At 38.5% G+C, this 17,443-nt stretch overlaps 1 protein-coding gene across 1 annotated transcript in view; it reads right to left on the reverse strand.

The window, feature by feature from the left end:
- LOC130917147 (roundabout homolog 2-like) overlaps positions 1-17,443 on the reverse strand; it is a 115,876-nt gene that overhangs the window by 77,424 nt on the left and 21,009 nt on the right. The window contains exon 2 of the mRNA XM_057838251.1: positions 6,944-7,270. Coding sequence (XP_057694234.1) covers positions 6,944-7,270 — 327 coding nt within the window. The remainder of the gene's footprint in view (positions 1-6,943; positions 7,271-17,443) is intronic.

Genomic DNA, 17,443 nt, shown 5'->3' on the forward strand with positions numbered 1-17,443 from the left:
AGATCTAAAAGTGGAGCGGATGTATGGCTATTCATTAGCGCTCCTGGGATGAGTATTTGAGGCCTCTGACCACCTGTTGTCCTGCCGCACATACACTAGATTAGACTCCAGACCACCAGTTTACAACTGACCTCTCATTAACACACATTTCCATCCTCGACGTTTACCCAGCCAGAGCAAATTGGGTCATTTTTTAGCCAACAGTCAGTGCAACCACCCACATGGGGAGGAGGAGGGGGGGGTTTAAGAAGACCACCACCATGCTGATTTAGCATATGCCCTTCTGCTTGCTAGAGGAAGACAGATTAGAAGCAAGCCACATTGATACTTGTAAGTCACGACTGCAGGGGAAACGTGCCTTTACCAAGATTGATTATTTGGTTGCATTTAAAAGATAACAAAACCTGGAAAGTATTCACAATGAGGGTAAAAATTAGTAGGGAAATATTGTGGATTACAACCAAAGTGTTCTTCACCTCTGACTACATTGTGAAAAAATCGGTTAAAAACAAATGTTAAATTCAAGGTAAAATAGTAGCACTTGTTTTGGCCAGAACTGTACCGTTAAAAAAAGGGGAAAACCTTAAAAAGTTTACTGTTAAATCAACAACAAACTGTTGTTTGTGATTTACATTCTGCTCTGATTTTAACTAAGGTGATAGTTATGCAGAACACTTTTGGTACGAAAATTTGGTTTGTATTAGGGTTGTCAAATTTATCGCGTTAACGGGCGGTAATTTTTTTTTTTTTAATTAATCGCGTTAAGCATTTAACGCATGCGCAGAACGACCCACTCATGCATTGCCGCAAACAGACTACAATGGCGCCGTTTTATGTATATTAAGAGCTAAGAGGCAGAGACAAGCGAGTGGAGTGCACACAGGGATTCATTGGGGCCGCGCTATTCATTGGCACAAGCTTTGGCATCTCTTCCACAACAATTATAACTATTGTGCCGAGCGACACAGGGAAGAATGATAAGATTTGATCTTTTTCTTAACACCCTGTATTGTACACAACGCAGAGAAGATATATCATTTGCAGCCACCACTGACAGTCATGGTTGCCCATTTTCCCATCATGCATTTGGGCTGAAGTCGCTACAGTATCATTTACTGAAAGCACAACAAAAATAATATTCCTATCCCTAAAAAAAAAATAATGTTCACAAAAAGAAAAGCGCTCAATGCAAATAGAACTGGCATTCCCAGTCAAAATAGCTATGCAAAATAATTCTCAGACTTTGGTCAAACTATTCAAACATTTCGTTTAGCTTAACAAACACACTAGATGGCAATATTTAGTGACAACATACAAACTATCAGAGGTCTCGTACGTTGTGAAGTCAACACTCAAATGAACGTAAGGTACAATGAACCCGGAAACTACGGCGCCAGTCAAGGGGCAAAACGCACTAAACTTGGCTAGATCTCTATTTAATCTAAAACTCGCCCTTGTGGTGTATTTCAATCACTACCTTCCCCAATGGCGAGCTATTAGTTTATTTTTTTGATTGAAAATTTTACAAATATTATTAAAAGGAAAACATACAGAGGGGTTTTAATATAAAATTACTATAACTTGTACTCAAATGTATCTTTTAAGGATAACAAGTCTTTCTATCCGTGGATCCCTTTCACAGAAAGAATGTTAATAATGTTAATGCCATCTTGTGGATTTATTGTTATAATAACAAAAACAGTACCTATGTACTGTATGTAGTATGTATATATCCGTATTGTCTTATCTTTCCATTCCAACAATAATTTACAAAAAAATATGGCATATTTTAGAGATGGTTTGAATTGCGATTAATTACGATTAATTAATTTTTAAGCTGTGATTAACTCGATTAGAAATTTTAATCGTTTGACAGCCCTAGTTTGTATACATTTATAGTCAAGTGGCAATGGTATTATAGTCACACTTAACTGCTTGTACATTTTTACATGTTTTGCAAGTTGTGCCTTGGTCGTCAAGTAACACTTTGTACATATTTTACATTAAATAATACATTAAATTATATTATGTTAATCTTGTTTTATATTTAGTCAGTAATAACGTGTTACTTGTAATCATAATTTTTGAAAGATTTAGTCTAAGTTGTATTCAATTAAGCACTTGACATTTAAATTATAGGGTAGTGTTTTTTTAATACGTTTGTGTACAGTAAAAAAAATGAATCTGTTCAAGAACCGTTTAATCACTGGAGTTTTTTTAAAGTATGGACTACTAAACACTTTCAAATTAAAATCGAACAATACCCTTCCTTTCGATCACAGTATTTTTTTTAATGTATCGGTTCAAGAACCCTTTCATCACCAGAATGTTATAAAAAGTATGGACCAGTAACCAGTATCTGATAAAAATCAATCAATCCCTAGCCTATCGATCACAGTTTCAAAAGTAACCATTTTAAAAACATTTTACTACCATTATTTTCAGTTAAAAAAATAATAATTTACCGTAAAATTTACGTTTACCGTTAATAGATTTATCTTAAACTTGTATACTGTAACGTGGGATATAGAAAAGTGACGCACTCTGAAATTTTCCAAAAACAGTGTAATGTATCTGAGGAGACAGCAGGCTGTGTATGTGTTTGAAAGGCGGATGGAAGATGCAGATGAGGTCAGTCATGCATAACACAGCGCCAGTCATGAAGCCTCAACACGAGATAAGGCTCCGACTGCTGTTTTGAGTCTCCCCAACCAGGATGATTCGACCTTGCTAATCTGTTCTGCAGCTTCCCTAATCAAGGCGCCGACTAATCCATTTCCTCGTGCCAAAGCAAGCGGCGGTTCAGCCGGGGGCCGAGCCACACTGGCACAATTAGGCGGAGGGAAGACAATGGCGCGCGTCCCGGGTCGACGTGGAAGAATAATAGTCGAACCAGTGTGTTGTCTGCTGTTCCCTTGCTGTACTCCTCAACTGCACAACAAAGGCAAAACACACACTACCGTACACTTGCGTGCACACAGACAAATCTCAAATGATGCAATTAAAGAGGAAGTTCGCCACAGTTCAGTAACAATCGATGTGATTTGTTCCAACATGGTGGACCTGAATAAAAGGCGCAACAGACGCTGTTTCTATGCAACAGTAGAATACGCAGTGATGTAAGTCCAGCATCCGCAAAAACAGTGGGGCAAATAAGTATTGAGTCAACCACTAATTGTGCAAGTTCTCCCACTTGAAAATATTAGAGAGGCCTGGAATTGTCAGCATGGGTAAACCTTAACAATGAGGGACAGAATGTGGGGAAAAAAAATAGAAAATAACATTGTTTGATTTTTAAAGTTAAAAGTTTAAAATTTATTTGCAAATCATGGTGGAAAATAAGTATTTGGTCAATACCAAAAGTTCATCACAACACTTTGTTATGTACCCTTTGTTGGCAATAACGGAGGCAAAACGCTTTCTCTAACTCTTCACAAGCTTTTCACACACTGTTGCTGGTATGTTGGCCCATTCCTCCATGCAGATCTCCCCCTAGAGCAGTGATGTTTTCGGGCTGTCATTGGACAACACGGACTTTCAACTCCCTCCACAGATTTTCTATGGGGTTGAAATCTGGAGACTGGCTAGGTCACTCCAGGACCTTGAAATGCTTCTTACGAAGCCACTCCTTTGTTGCCCTGGCTACGTGTTTGGGATCATTGTCATGCTGAAAGACCCAGCCATGTGTCATCTTCAATGTCCTTGCTGATGGAAAGATATTTTCACTCAAAATCTCTTGATACATGGCCCCATTCATTCTTTCATTTACACAGATTAGTCGTCCTGGTCCCTTTGCAGAAAAACAGCCCCAAAGCATGATGTTTCCACCCCCATGCTTCACAGTGGGTATGGTGTTCTTCGGATGCAATTCAGTATTCCTTCTCCTCCAAACACGAGCACCTGTGTTTCTACCAAAAAGTTCTATTTTGGTTTCATCTGACCATAACACATTCTCCCAGTCCACTTCTGGATCATCCAAATGCTCTCTAGCGAATGGGCCTGGACGTGTACTTTCTTTAGCAGGGGGACACGTTTGGCAGTGCAGGATTTGAGTCCCTGGCGGCGCATTGTGTTACTGATAGTAGCCTTTGTTACTGTGGTCCCAGCTCTCTGTAGGTCATTCACTAGGTGCCCCCATATGGATCTGGGATTTTTGCTCACCGTTCTTGTTATCATTTTTATGCCACGGGGTGAGATCTTGCATGGAGCTTTAGATCGAGGGAGATTATGAGTGGTCTTTTATGTCTTCCAGTTTCTAATAATTGCTCCCACAGTTGATTTCTTTACACCAAACGTTTTACCTATTGCAGATTCAGTCTTCCCAGCCTGGTGCAGGTCTACAATTTTGTCTCTGGGGTCCTTCGACAGCTCTTTTGTCTTGGCCATAGTGGAGTTTGGAGTGTCACTGACTGAGGTTGTGGACAGGTGTCTTTTATACCGAGAATGAGTTAAAGCAGGTGCCATTAATACAGGTAACAAATGGAGCCTCGTTAGACCTCGTTAGAAGAAGTTAGAAGTTAGAAGAAGTGCCTCTTTGACAGCCAGAAATCTTGCTTGTTTGTAGGTGACCAAATACTTATTTTTCACTCTAATGTGGAAATAAAATTATTTAAAAATCAAACAATGTGATTTCCGTTTTTTTTTTTTTTCACATTCTGTCTCTCATGGTTGAGGTTTACCCATGACGACAACTACAGGCCTCTCTAATTTTTTCAAGTAGGAGAACTTGCACAATTGGCGGTTGACTAAATGCTTATTTGCCCCACTGTAAGTCAGAATCAATACAGTTCTTGCTCAGCCGTCAGAAAGTTAGGAAACAATAGCTTGTAAATTGTGTGGCCTTTCAACAAAATGTACATATGGGCATAGCTTTCCAAGTCAAGACTGTTTTACATATCGGTTAATTAATGCCAGCAATATAAAGCAATCATCAGAGAATCCCAAAATTTGAAAAATACGGTCCTAATGAAACCTTTTTTCAAATTTGTACAAAGAAAAGTCAAAATGAATATGTGTAATAAGCGCTCAGATATCTATAAAACCCTTGCTAAATCCTGTTTGTTTTTTTTCATGGAACCTGCAGATGCATGTGTTGACTTGCGTCAATCATTTTTTTATTTTTTATTTTTTATTATTTTTTGGGGGGGAAATGTCAAAATTTAGAATTAGTCTCAAAATCATGAAATTTTAAGTGTATCAAATGTGATGCATTTGGCAATATAAGGTTAAGTGATTGTCAATAGAGTACTTAAATTGGTTGTTTTTTTAACTTTGATCGGGGTGCAAAAGAAACTCTGAAATGATTCTCAGCACCCTTCAACTTTGAGAGTTAAAAAAACAATTTTTACTTTATTTATATTTACTTTATTTGGGGATAACTTGCGTTGGGGATGGCGTGGCTCAGTGGTAGAGTAGTTCTCCCCCACCCCAGAGGTTGTGGGTTCGATTCTGTGCCCTGATGAACTCGCCTAAGTGTCCTTGAGCAAGATACTGAACCCCACATTGCTCCTGGTGCTGCGTCACCAGCAGGTAGATAATGATGTAGTGTAAAACGCTTTGAGCACCTTAAGGTGAAAAAGCGCTATACTAGTATAACACCATTTACCATTTGAACTTCGTGTCATAAGACTGTCATAAGACCGTCCTAATATGACATGACACTGTCATGAACATTAAAGAATGCTTATGACAGATGTCACCATGTGTCCTAAACATAACACAGTTACTAAACTCTAATCCCAAACCAAAGACATTTGAAAAAAAAAACTCAATATTGCATCAAAAGTGACATAATTTAGCAAATGACACTCAATGACATCTGTCATTAGCCCTCATTCATATTCATGACAGGTGTCATATCATCATTATGATTGTCTTATGACACTAAGTTCAAACAAAGTGTAACCATATTATTTTTAAACAACCTAAATAGTATCATACAGCACTTTGTTATAATGTAATAACTGAAAAACCCCATCTTTGCCTCAAATATGGATTTAGTAGTTACATGTTATCAAGCTTAACTCACTGTAGAAAGCACTAATAGATAATTTCATATATATTTGTTTGCTTTATAGCGTTTGGGTCGGGGAGTCAAACTGTATATACTACCAATATATATAACATACATTTGTCATAGTTTGAATATCAAAATGGATTGAGAAAGGAGAAAATGTATACAGTATTTCAACAACAATATAATCAGCCTGCTATTTCTATCACAATTATGCTGCTAAACAAAGTTTCACGATGTGCTCATTATAACGCAAAAACCCACTATGTCGGTAATTTCATATAATCTTTCCTCTGTGCAATACCTGCTTGCAGTTTGGGCACTGTAGAAACTTTGTTTTTACCATTTGTCTGGTCAGGGACTGTAATGACACATTTTCAACCTCATCAATCCCTTCATCACATGTCTTTAACACCATAAAATGACAAAACTGTAGAATTGTATCTTTGACGAAAAACCATGAAGAATTCAATAAAGAGTGGAACAAAAGAGCAGTCCTTTACAAACCTTCACGGCCCCACAGGAACACATATGACCAAGGTGAACATTATGAAATATTATGAATATTCCAATGCTTAAATGGTGGACGTGTACACAATTATACACACACCTATTCAATATTTGTGGTATAAAAAGAAATGACTAAGCTAAATCCTTTAAATCCACTATTTTAGCATGTCATTGGCATCTTTCCGGAAAATCTAACAAAAGCTGTTTTACTTTTATGACTGGGCTTTTGTCCTACTACCCAACCCTGTGAATCTGAATTATTATGGTCTTCTTTGTGTTTTTTATTGCTTTGGAAATTCAAAATGCTCTGAAAACATGTTTCGCAAAAAGTTGTTTTTAGAGAGAATATACATGAAAAAAACTTTTTTTCATGTTTTTGTTTTACATTCAATGATCATGATCAATAGCAGAATGGCTTACTCGCAACTTCCAGCGACGCATTACGACTGACAGCCTCCCCCAAGTAGTTACGTGCCACACAGGTGTACACGCCCTCATCCGGTTTGCTGCGTCGACCATGCACAATGCGCAGGAAGAAGAGCGAGCCGCTAGGTAAAAGCATGCGGTGCGAGCGGGGGTCGTCCCTGTCCGTCTCCACCCGCTCGCCATCCTTGTACCACTCCACACTTGGAGGTGGGCGGCCCTCTGCTTTGCAGTTGAGGGTGGCCGGCTCCCCCTTGGAGACGATCAAGTCGGATGGGTCCTCCACAATCCGAGGGCCGCTATCCTCAAACCGAACTCGGGACCCTGAGAAATAAGGGGGACAAATTAACTGACAGAAAACAGACATCTATTCAAAACAAGACACTATACCGACTAACAGTTGACATTAGCACATTAAGAAATAATTCATTAATTCCATGGCATTGACATTTAACTGGGACAGCTGTCATTGAATTTTCTGTACAACTGATGGCGATAAATATCCAGTCCATTCTGACTGGGAGGGCCTTGCAGAAATCGGATGATTGAATGAATGTCCGTCGCCGTCAATGGCAGTCAATTGGTTAATTCATGAAATAGCATTAAAAGTTGTCAGAACAATAGGAAGGTTGTTTTACTGTTTCCTTAGTTTCAGTGCTTCAAGTTGTAATATGACACAGAAAAAATTGTTTGTTTTTAAAGCATCTCTTGTTTGTCCATCAAAGTGAATGGCAGCCAATGAGTAAAGAGTAGGACAAGAAGGGGGCATGAGGCTCCATAGGTCATTAAGCACAAACTTTTGATTATCGAAGATTTAGAGAGGTCAAAATCTTTAGTGTTTTTTTTTTTTTTTTTTTTTTGCAACAATAATTTATTTGGCTGACACCCTAAACTCATTGACAGTCGATGACAGTGCACATACTACGCTGCAGACCATTGTATGCATTGAATTGACTCAAAAATGACTAAGACTAATAGGTATTTCGTCCAAAAGAATAAGACAAGAATTAAAAGGGATCCCAAAACAACACTGCAATACAACAAATCATATTGAGTGAGTAAAAATATGATATATAAATAAATATATATAATATATTAAATGAGTGGGGGGTTTTTCTTTTTGTTTGTTTGATTTCTATTCAGTCCAAGAATTTATATCGTTATTCACTCCATGAATTTATATCGTTAATATAGGCTACAGAAATTAATTTGTACATTTTTTGTTGTCGGTGTGCCTTTGGGATTTTTTTTAAATGAAAAAAATGTGCCGTGGCTCAAAAAACGTTGGAAAATACTATTGTAGACAACCAAACACTGACTGTCATAATACTATTTTAGGGATTTTAGTCTTTAATGAATCTAACATTAAATAATAATAATGAGGTGACTGGAATAGATTAAAGGGAAATTCAGAATTTCTGACATAGGGCTTAACCTTCGAGTTAGCGGGGATATAATTAGTTAGCGGAGTTGATCTTTAAAAATCTGTGCAATTTGTTAGTTATTGCTTAGTTTCAGGGCTCCGGAGTGGCTAAGCCAGCACGGGTCAATGATGCCTGCTTAGCATTATAATAAAAACAACACATGCACGCATGAGAATCACCCATGCAATCACTAGTGTTGGCTATGTTTTCAGGATAAAGTAATTCAAACCTACCATGGCATGTCAATAATTAAACAGAAACATTTGTAATCTAGCAGCTCTGCAGGGAACAGGCTGTCTCAGAAAGCAAGGCGGAGTGATATCACATTGTTTTTTTTTTAACCGTTGATTTTTTTTGGGGGGGGGGGGGGGGGGGCAAAGAGACTCTCCAGTAGACTGAGAATGAGTGGCCGAAGCACTCTTTATTATGGTCACATTATGCTTCTAAAACAAAATACTCTTGCAGAATGAAATGAATAACTGCAGTTTGGTGTGACATTGTTTTAGCCGCATGGGTATTTGGAACAATGATCTGTATTTTGAATTTATCTGACTATGTTAGATCTGTTAATATCATTTTTTTATTGGCATGCTAAGCAGGCACCATTGACTCGCGCTAGCTTAGCCACTCCGGAGCCCTGAAACTAACAAATAACTAACAAACTGCACGCAATTTGTTGTAATCAACTACACCGACTAAATAGACCCCCGCTAACTCGAAGATTAATCCTAATGTAAAAAATTCTGAACTCCCCTTTTAATACGATTTCCATTCATTTCAATTCAACTTACAAGTGGTTTTAGTAATGACCATGGTCACGGAAGGAATTACATTTGTAAGTCAAGGTTCATTGTATAGCATCATGATTTTAAAATTGACTAGCAAACCAACTAAAATTTGGAACAAAACATTGAACCCATAAATGGATAAAACGATGATGACTTGTTCAATATTAAAACCAAAAACTGAAACTAAAACGCTTTTGCAACGCTTCATTTGATTTATGTGTCCCCTGAGACTAAAAGGTCTGCACTCAGAATGCAACCAGGCATTTAATATGTCATTTATTTTGTCTGTGGTCAGCCTGTTGCAGCAGCCAAAAGCTGGAAATTGAGAAAATGAGAGGTGAACTATGGAGATGAAGATAACTCCTCCATTGCTGTGTGTCCCTGGGGCTCCATTATCATCTCTTCCTTGGCACTGAGAAAAAAAGGCCTGCAGATTTGCGCTAAGCTTTTAACGGCGGACCCGACGTCCTGAACAACGTGTAACCCTTCGACATGAATAATTGAAAACGCCGCTGCTTTTAGGTAGATTCTGATGAACAGATGGTCTCGCCCTCGCGGAATGAAAACAAAAATGAAAAGAAAATGAAATGAAATGCTCACACGGCTGCTTTTACTCGCATTATATTTCCAGCACATAATCTGGACTAAAAAAAAATCCATTATGATTGGAAACGAGCAGTCGAGAGTGACCTAATGGCACAAATGCTGTTGCTATGTTCGACTTAAAGAGATGCAAATCCTCCATTTTGCGGCCATAAGCAGATTGAGCTCTTTTGGCCAACCTGAAGTGAAAATCTAAAGAGCCACATGAGAGTTGACACCCTGAGGTCACGCAGCACCCATAACACTAATGTGGCCGCTAATCGAGTCTTTAGAACAGAAGCCCGAACCTCCGTAACACAAACAAAGTACAGCGATCATTTCACATGTGACCCTCCAACTAACGATTTGCATTGTGGCATCCTTCTCCCGTTAGATTCATCAGCCTGTGACGCTGTTAGCAAAACACATTTTTCTATGCCGGGGGACGGTAAACAAGTCCTCAAAGAACATTAAAGCCTTCTCGGAAGTTGTCACTCCAAACTCCCATTTGTTTGCTTTTGGAACCAGATTACATCGTAAGAAACAAACAAACATTGGGAGGATTTCACTTTTTAAAAATGTAGATGCAGAACACACTTGTGGGTTCGTGGTGCAATTGTAGAATGCTTATAATATTTGAAGGAACTGTTGAAAGCAACCAAATTTCAAATTCCTCTCAGCTAAGTTGCTTTCAATTGTCCTCTGTGATGCTAGAAAGTCCATCATGTTAAAACACAAGTTTCACAGAAGCTTATTTTTGTTATTACTATTCCTTTTATTGTTTATGCAAGTGGCTGGTGACCAGTGTGGTTAATAGAGTTAGAGAGTTAAGGCCGAGTTATACTTCCGGGTCAGACCTGCGCCGTCAAGGAAGACCCGATTTACGACCCTGCGCCGTAGCCTGACGTGGTCCTATTGATTTTTCAAACCATAGCGTCAAGTCAACGCATATGACGTGGCGGAAATGGACTGTGATTGGTTCGTTCAGACTGTTGTTTCCGGTTCAGCGCGATATCACCGCCATTGTAAAACATTATTTTTCTAGACGCAAAAATAGACCAAAGCGGATGGGAGTATCTTCGAAGAGCAAGTCTCATCAAGACTTAATAAAGTTTGCCAAATGGCGAGGTCAGCAATTAAATAAAAAAATGGAACAACCACCGAGATGTGTGTGTTCGGAATAGAGTGGCCACACAAAGCGGTGACCCAATCGGCCAAAAACTGCCAGCTTTTTATCACTTTATGTCGTATTTTTGGTTGGTGCACTTCATCATTCATTGTGTACATATGTTTGCTGTGAGTCTGTGACTTATTTACGCGTCACACTTCAAGTATATGAAGAATAAAGCACAGGTTTTGTGTCAAAAGAGTTGTTTTGATCTTTAATTTTCAATAACAGACAGTTTACACACGATACATCTTCAGTGACTGAGTGTGCTTCGGTGCTTTTTATGATAACGTTAACATCAAGGCTTCCAACGCAGTTTGGGAAGTTCCATAGACACCAGAAATCTGCTATGGTTGTAGGACACGCCAAATAAATCGGGCTGGAGGACTTTCCAGACCTCGGACAAAACTCTGTACCCAGTGCTCGACGCCAGTTTGAAGCTAGCCACCACAGCTAGCTGGTTTTCACCCGAGGCTAGAAGAACTCAATGCGGCATCAAAAGTTGGACCGCCTCGAAACCGTCTTCCGCATCGCCTGCGCCTCAACATTTGTATGATCAACATTTATTCAATGTTGATGAGCTAAAGATCCACATTCAAGTGTTCCATCTTGCATTATTTTTTCTCCGTTAAACTAGACAAGAGGAAGTCAACAAGCATGCGTCAAAACCGTACAAACATAATGCAACACCCCTCTAGTGGCTTGGCGGTGACTTACAGAGTAACGCGTCACCTGGCTGGAGAACCATCGAATGTCGAATGACGCCGTAGTCGCTGTGCCGTCACCACAACACGGGATTATAACTCAGGCTTTAGAGTATAACGGCGTTACTAACGCTGTTAATTATGTCAGTAGTGAGTAATCTAATTACTTTTCCCATCTCTGCAACGCCATTACCGTTAGAGAGAATGTGAAGGCGTGCGTTACTACAATTTGGTTGAATGACTAGAGATTTCTGAGAGACACGGCGAGAGCAGAGCAGGAGAGGGGAGGAGGGGAAGGGGGTTCTGACTCTGTTGCAAACGCAATGCTCGGTGGCTCGGAGCGTTTGCATAGCATTCGCCTCTCGCTAGTATTACAATTTAGCGTCGGGAGTATCATCTTAAAGCTCAGGAAAGTTTGTTTTTTTTACATACAGTTTGTGGCGTTCAGGTGGGTACAATTAATTGAAAATAATGGACTGTTTTCCTATTTAGTATGCATTATCATCACCAACTGGGTGTCGTCCTTGTAGATGACCAATACAATATAATAATTATATTTTTTTTTTGTTTTTTATTACCAAAAATAGTCACTTGCCTTAAACTTTTCTTGAATGACGTACTGTATCTATAAACCTTGTGTGATTTTTTTTTTTTTTTTCAAAAATCAAAACAACTAGAGCAAAGATATGAGAGGGAAGAGATTCAGAGCCTCACGTGCATATTGAAAAATATATTTATATATATTAGGGGTGTGACGGTACACACAATCACGGTTCAGTAAAACAGGAAAATGGCTTTTTTTCTCACAGCTTTTGAAAGTTAAAATTTGGACACCATTACAGTCTTCAATAGGTGAATTTTTTTTTTTTTTTTTTTTAATGTAAAAAGAGTGACCTATGTTTTTTTGGGGAATGACAAATACAGTTCAATTCAATCAGTTAATATAAACATATTTGATGTGAAAGACATTATAGAATGTAATAACATGTAGAACTTTGAAAGTAACGTCAATTACTTTGCCGAGTAACTAATTACTCTTACGTTGAGGTGATTGATATACTAACCCAATTACTTTTTGTGAGAAGTAAATTGTAACTGCAACTAATGACTTTTTAAAGTAAGATTAACAGCACTGCTGGTGGCCAGTCTAGGGTGCACACTGCCTGATGCCAAGCTCTCATATCACCCGGATGAGGAGGCCCTACAAAAATTAAGAAAATAGTGATGCATTCGTGGTGTGCACTGAGCCTTGCAAGATCTATTCAAGTCTGACTTGATTTTTTTGAACTCATACTGCAAATTTTGAGACATACTGTATTTTGGTTGAACTAAATAATTTGTAATATTAATTCATCTACTGATTGTGGTCAGGTGATGCCAAAAAAGGAGAAGACTGATTTGTGTATAGGTGTGCGTGTGCGTGTGTGTTTATGTGTTAGAGCACCCCTAGGGAAAAATAGAAGAAAAATGTTGTATAGTTAGGAATTTACAATTATAATTGTATTTTTTCTTCAGAAGTCTTCCAAATCATTAGATGTTTTCTTATAAAGGAATACTAGGATTTAAAAAATGTATTTTTTTCCAACATTAGTTTGTAGCATTTAAGGAATAATGAATTTCTTAGGTTTATAAAAATGAAAAAAATACATACAGTAAGACGACAACCTGAATTATTATTTTTTTTATTTATTTTAATAAAGGAGGGAGTAACAGGTCTACTCTTAAAATAAAAAAGACAACAAAAAAGTAAAGTCAGACAGTTATCAGGTCCCAATATTACAAGGGAAAGAAGATGTACCGTAAATTAAAAAGTATTATTTCGTTTGTTTTTTTATTAGTTTGTAATAGAAGATTTTTTTTTCTTTTTTTTTTAAAATATTGTCATCCTTATTATTCACTGGATTAGACATCTATCGCTGCCAGTGGCAGTCAAAGAAATACGTGTATGACAGTTTGACTTTGGACACACATGATCTATGGTTGTTTCTGATTATGAGTATAATTTGAGTCCTGAACATTAGAAATATGGAAAAATATGAACTTTTTCTCCCTTTCCATCTTAGCTGTACTTGCAGTAAGTAGTCCTTGACCATCTTTTATGGCATGTGTTTATGAAAACCGAATGTAATTTAGTGCATTACTGGTCGTACAATTGTGAGAACACATAGTACTATTTGGCAGAAGTCTGAGGCATTTGTCAAGAAGAACAGCGGTGTGACAAGAAAACACATTTGACACTCACAATCCTCATTAGAATGTTCAGTGTATAGTAGCAATTCAGTGCAGTTAAATTAGAAAAACATCCCTGGAGACCATTCACGGAACATAGAGACTTTTCATAGAAGCAGAATAAATACAGCGTCTACAGCTGAGTTGAATGAAGGAGATGCACAAATAAATGGGATATAATAAATCTAATATTGGCGTGGACAGAATGGGTAAATACTAAGGGCCAAATCAACCAGAAGACCTCTGACAAGCAGCTAAACACAGAAAACCCACACTATGGATGAGTTTTAGTTCCACTTACAGTGCTAGACAGCCATTCTATTTGAGCTGAGAATTTCAAGTTCAAATGGATTGCATGTCTATCAACCGTCAAAACTATGAATTAGTTAACAAGATGACAAAAAAACCTATAGAATTTTTGGAGTAGATCTGGCTAAAGGGCTTGCGGACTATATGATGCCCTGACCTAAACCCTAATAAGGAAAAAAAATATCTAATGCATGTATGCCAATTCCAATGGATTGGATAACTATTTCCATCAATGGAAGCCAATGAGTTAAATGAATAGAATTTTCCTGTTGCAAATAACAAATATGCACATGTGCACTTTACTGTTGGAAGCCGCCCCTGACCTTCACACAATATTGAAAAAGTACAGGCAAGAAAATAAATTCATTATTCTAGCAAGTCCTTATGAAGCATGAAACCATCGAATTCCACTGTCTACGCTTGGACTAATAACTCAATTGAGCGTCAGGAGAACTGAGGAAGTAATTCACAGACAAATGACTTTAAATGGACTAAATTAACGACATGCCGCGACTGCACAAACGAGCCAGCTTCTCATTAATAAGCAGCCATTTGAAACATGGGGCTCTTCAGTTCGCTCAGAGATGTCAGACGTCTGTGTATGTACACAACACTGTTTGCTGTTTGCCAGAGTGGTGTCACTGTGACACCATTCTGGAATATTTACTTTGTGCGGCTGCCGAGCTTCCTCCAGTGACAAGCCTGCAATCAAGTGTGCGTCTAGGCCATTGAAAGACCACATTGATGCATTTTGCCTGTTCGAAAAAAAAGTTTTTCTCACTAATGCTTGAGGCAGGTTGATTGCTTGAAAGCATAGATAAAGGTGCCCTGACACATCAAAATTGGAATCTTTTTTTAGGTGTTTTAGTCTCCACTTCGCTGGGTATTTTGCAAAAAAAAAAAAAAAACATCTTTTTTAGATCGATACAGTACAAATGCAAGAGGAATTGGACAACATAGTTGAATTGTACAAATGCACACTATTACATAAAGCTGCAAAACGCTTAAAGACCAAATGTGAAGTAAGGTTGGCCAAACATGTTTTTGAATAATATCAATGGCTAAACAATTATAAGCATATTTTCGTTATTTTTTTAACGCAACCCTTCCAGATTCTTTGTTTAACCCATAGCAACGCTCTTGACAACGAAAATGCTTTTCTTCGACAATCTTCGGAAATCTTCAGAAATTACGTCACACAGAGAACTGCGAGGGAAGTCCGCCATAGAACAGTATTGTTGCATTGCTTCTCGGTAAGATGCCACAGCGGTGTGTGGCGATGTATTGTTCTCAATCTAAAGAAAAGTTGTATGAGTGGCCAAAGGATAGCAGGGCACGTAAATGGACATCTTTCGTTCGCACGAAACGAATGAATTTCACGCCATCATCGAGTAGTGTTCTCTGCTACAAACACTTCGAAGATGCCTGCTTGCTCAACCGGTCTGCTTATGATAAAGGATTTGCAAAAAAGTAAGTGTGATTTTTGGATAGATGACTGATGCCTTTGTCAAAGCAGAGCTGCCAACTGTTGTGGAATGAACAGTAGAAGGTAGCGACGTTAGCCATAAGGTAACTGGAGGCAAAACCCCGATCGTGTTGTGGAATGAACAGTAGAAGCTAGCGACGTTAGCCAAAAGCTAACTCGTGGCAATCCCCGATCATAGTTGTATTGAGTTCATTTTGCCTACACTTATAAATTCGTCAAAACTTTTCTTTTATCCCAGGCAATAGTAGTTGGTTTATTTACCTGACATGTTTCAGCGAGCACTTCCGCTTTCGTCGGAGGGTCCGAAGGTGGAAGTGTTCGCCGAAACATGTCAGGTAAATAAAAGCTAACATCGCTAGCTTCTACTGTTCATTCCACAACATGGTCGGGGATTCGTCAAAACTTTTCTTTTCTATCCAAGGCAATAGTAGGTGGTTTATTTACCTGACATGTTTCGGCGAACATTTTAGCCTTCGTCAGAGGGTCCGAAGGCGGAGGTGTTCACCGAAACATGTCAGGTAAATAAAAGCTAACGTCGCTGGTTTCTACTGTTCATTCCACAATATAATGAGGGATTCGTCAAAACTTTTCCTTTATCCCAGGCAATAGTAGGTGGTTTATTTTCCTGACATGTTTCGGCGAACACTTCCGCCTTCGTCGGAGGGTCCGAAGGCGGAAGTGTTCGCCGAAACATGTCAGGTAAATAAAAGCTAACGTCACTAGCTTCTACTGTTCATTCCACAACATGATCGGGGATTTGTCAAAACTTTTCTTTTATCCAAGGCAATAGTAGGTGGTTTATTTACCTGACATGCTTCAAATCATAAAAATAATAACAGTCTGTATCTTACCAATCTTGTAATCTCGATGGGTCTTGTCTCCATTCCATGTCAGGTAGTCTGGGCACTTTGTTTGCATCCTGATTAGCGTCTGGCTAATACATGTACGGTCCAACATAAAATTCCAACCTCTTCCTCCACCTCTTCAAAAACTTGGATCTCCTCACTTGCGCTTGAGCTATCGCTTATATCGCTGTTTGAATCATTGTTTGATGGGCTTTGTATCGCTGTTTGAATCATTGTTTGATGGGCTTTGTATGGCGGCCATATGGAGCACTGCCATCACTGTTCTCGGTGTGACGTATCACTTCCGGGTTCGTCCCCTTTCAGGCTCGAACTTCGGAAACGCGATTATTTTGTCAAATATACAACATATAAATTATTTTTTCATGCTTTATTTGTTGGACAATGTTTAATTACTTTAATTGTGACCGTATTTGGCATTTTATGAAATTACTTCACATTTGGTCTTTAAAGGCAAATCATCCATCAATTAATCTTTTATAACACACGATATCATCATGGTCAGAGCAGAAATGGAGCCTAGCTAAGCTAACTTTAGGTGGGACAAGCACAATGCCAAATTTTGGACTCCTTCTTAGATTGTTAGTGAAAATACATGTGAAGTCTTTTTAGGGAGTGCACACACGGCCACCTTAATAAGGAAAAAAAAAAAAAAAAAACTCAGCAGTGTGTGAATGCTTCTATCATTTGTAGGGTGACCAGCTGTCCAGTTTTAGGACGGGCTTTAGCTATTTCAGTGATGTGTCCAGCGTCACAACGCAGTACTCAGACGCTATTTGTCGGCTTTTAAAGAAAATGGGCCTCGGTTCAGTTTATGTGACGCAACTCAGCTCCACGGTTGTCACAACTGGTCTATGATTGGCTAAGAGTGGCTTACGTTAAAAACGTCCTATATCATTTGTTCAATACAATGTAAACAAAGGGGCTGTTTACATGGTGACTAT

The sequence above is a fragment of the Corythoichthys intestinalis genome, chromosome 6 (genome assembly GCF_030265065.1).
Source record: "Corythoichthys intestinalis isolate RoL2023-P3 chromosome 6, ASM3026506v1, whole genome shotgun sequence".
Classification (NCBI taxonomy): Eukaryota; Metazoa; Chordata; class Actinopteri; order Syngnathiformes; family Syngnathidae; genus Corythoichthys; species Corythoichthys intestinalis.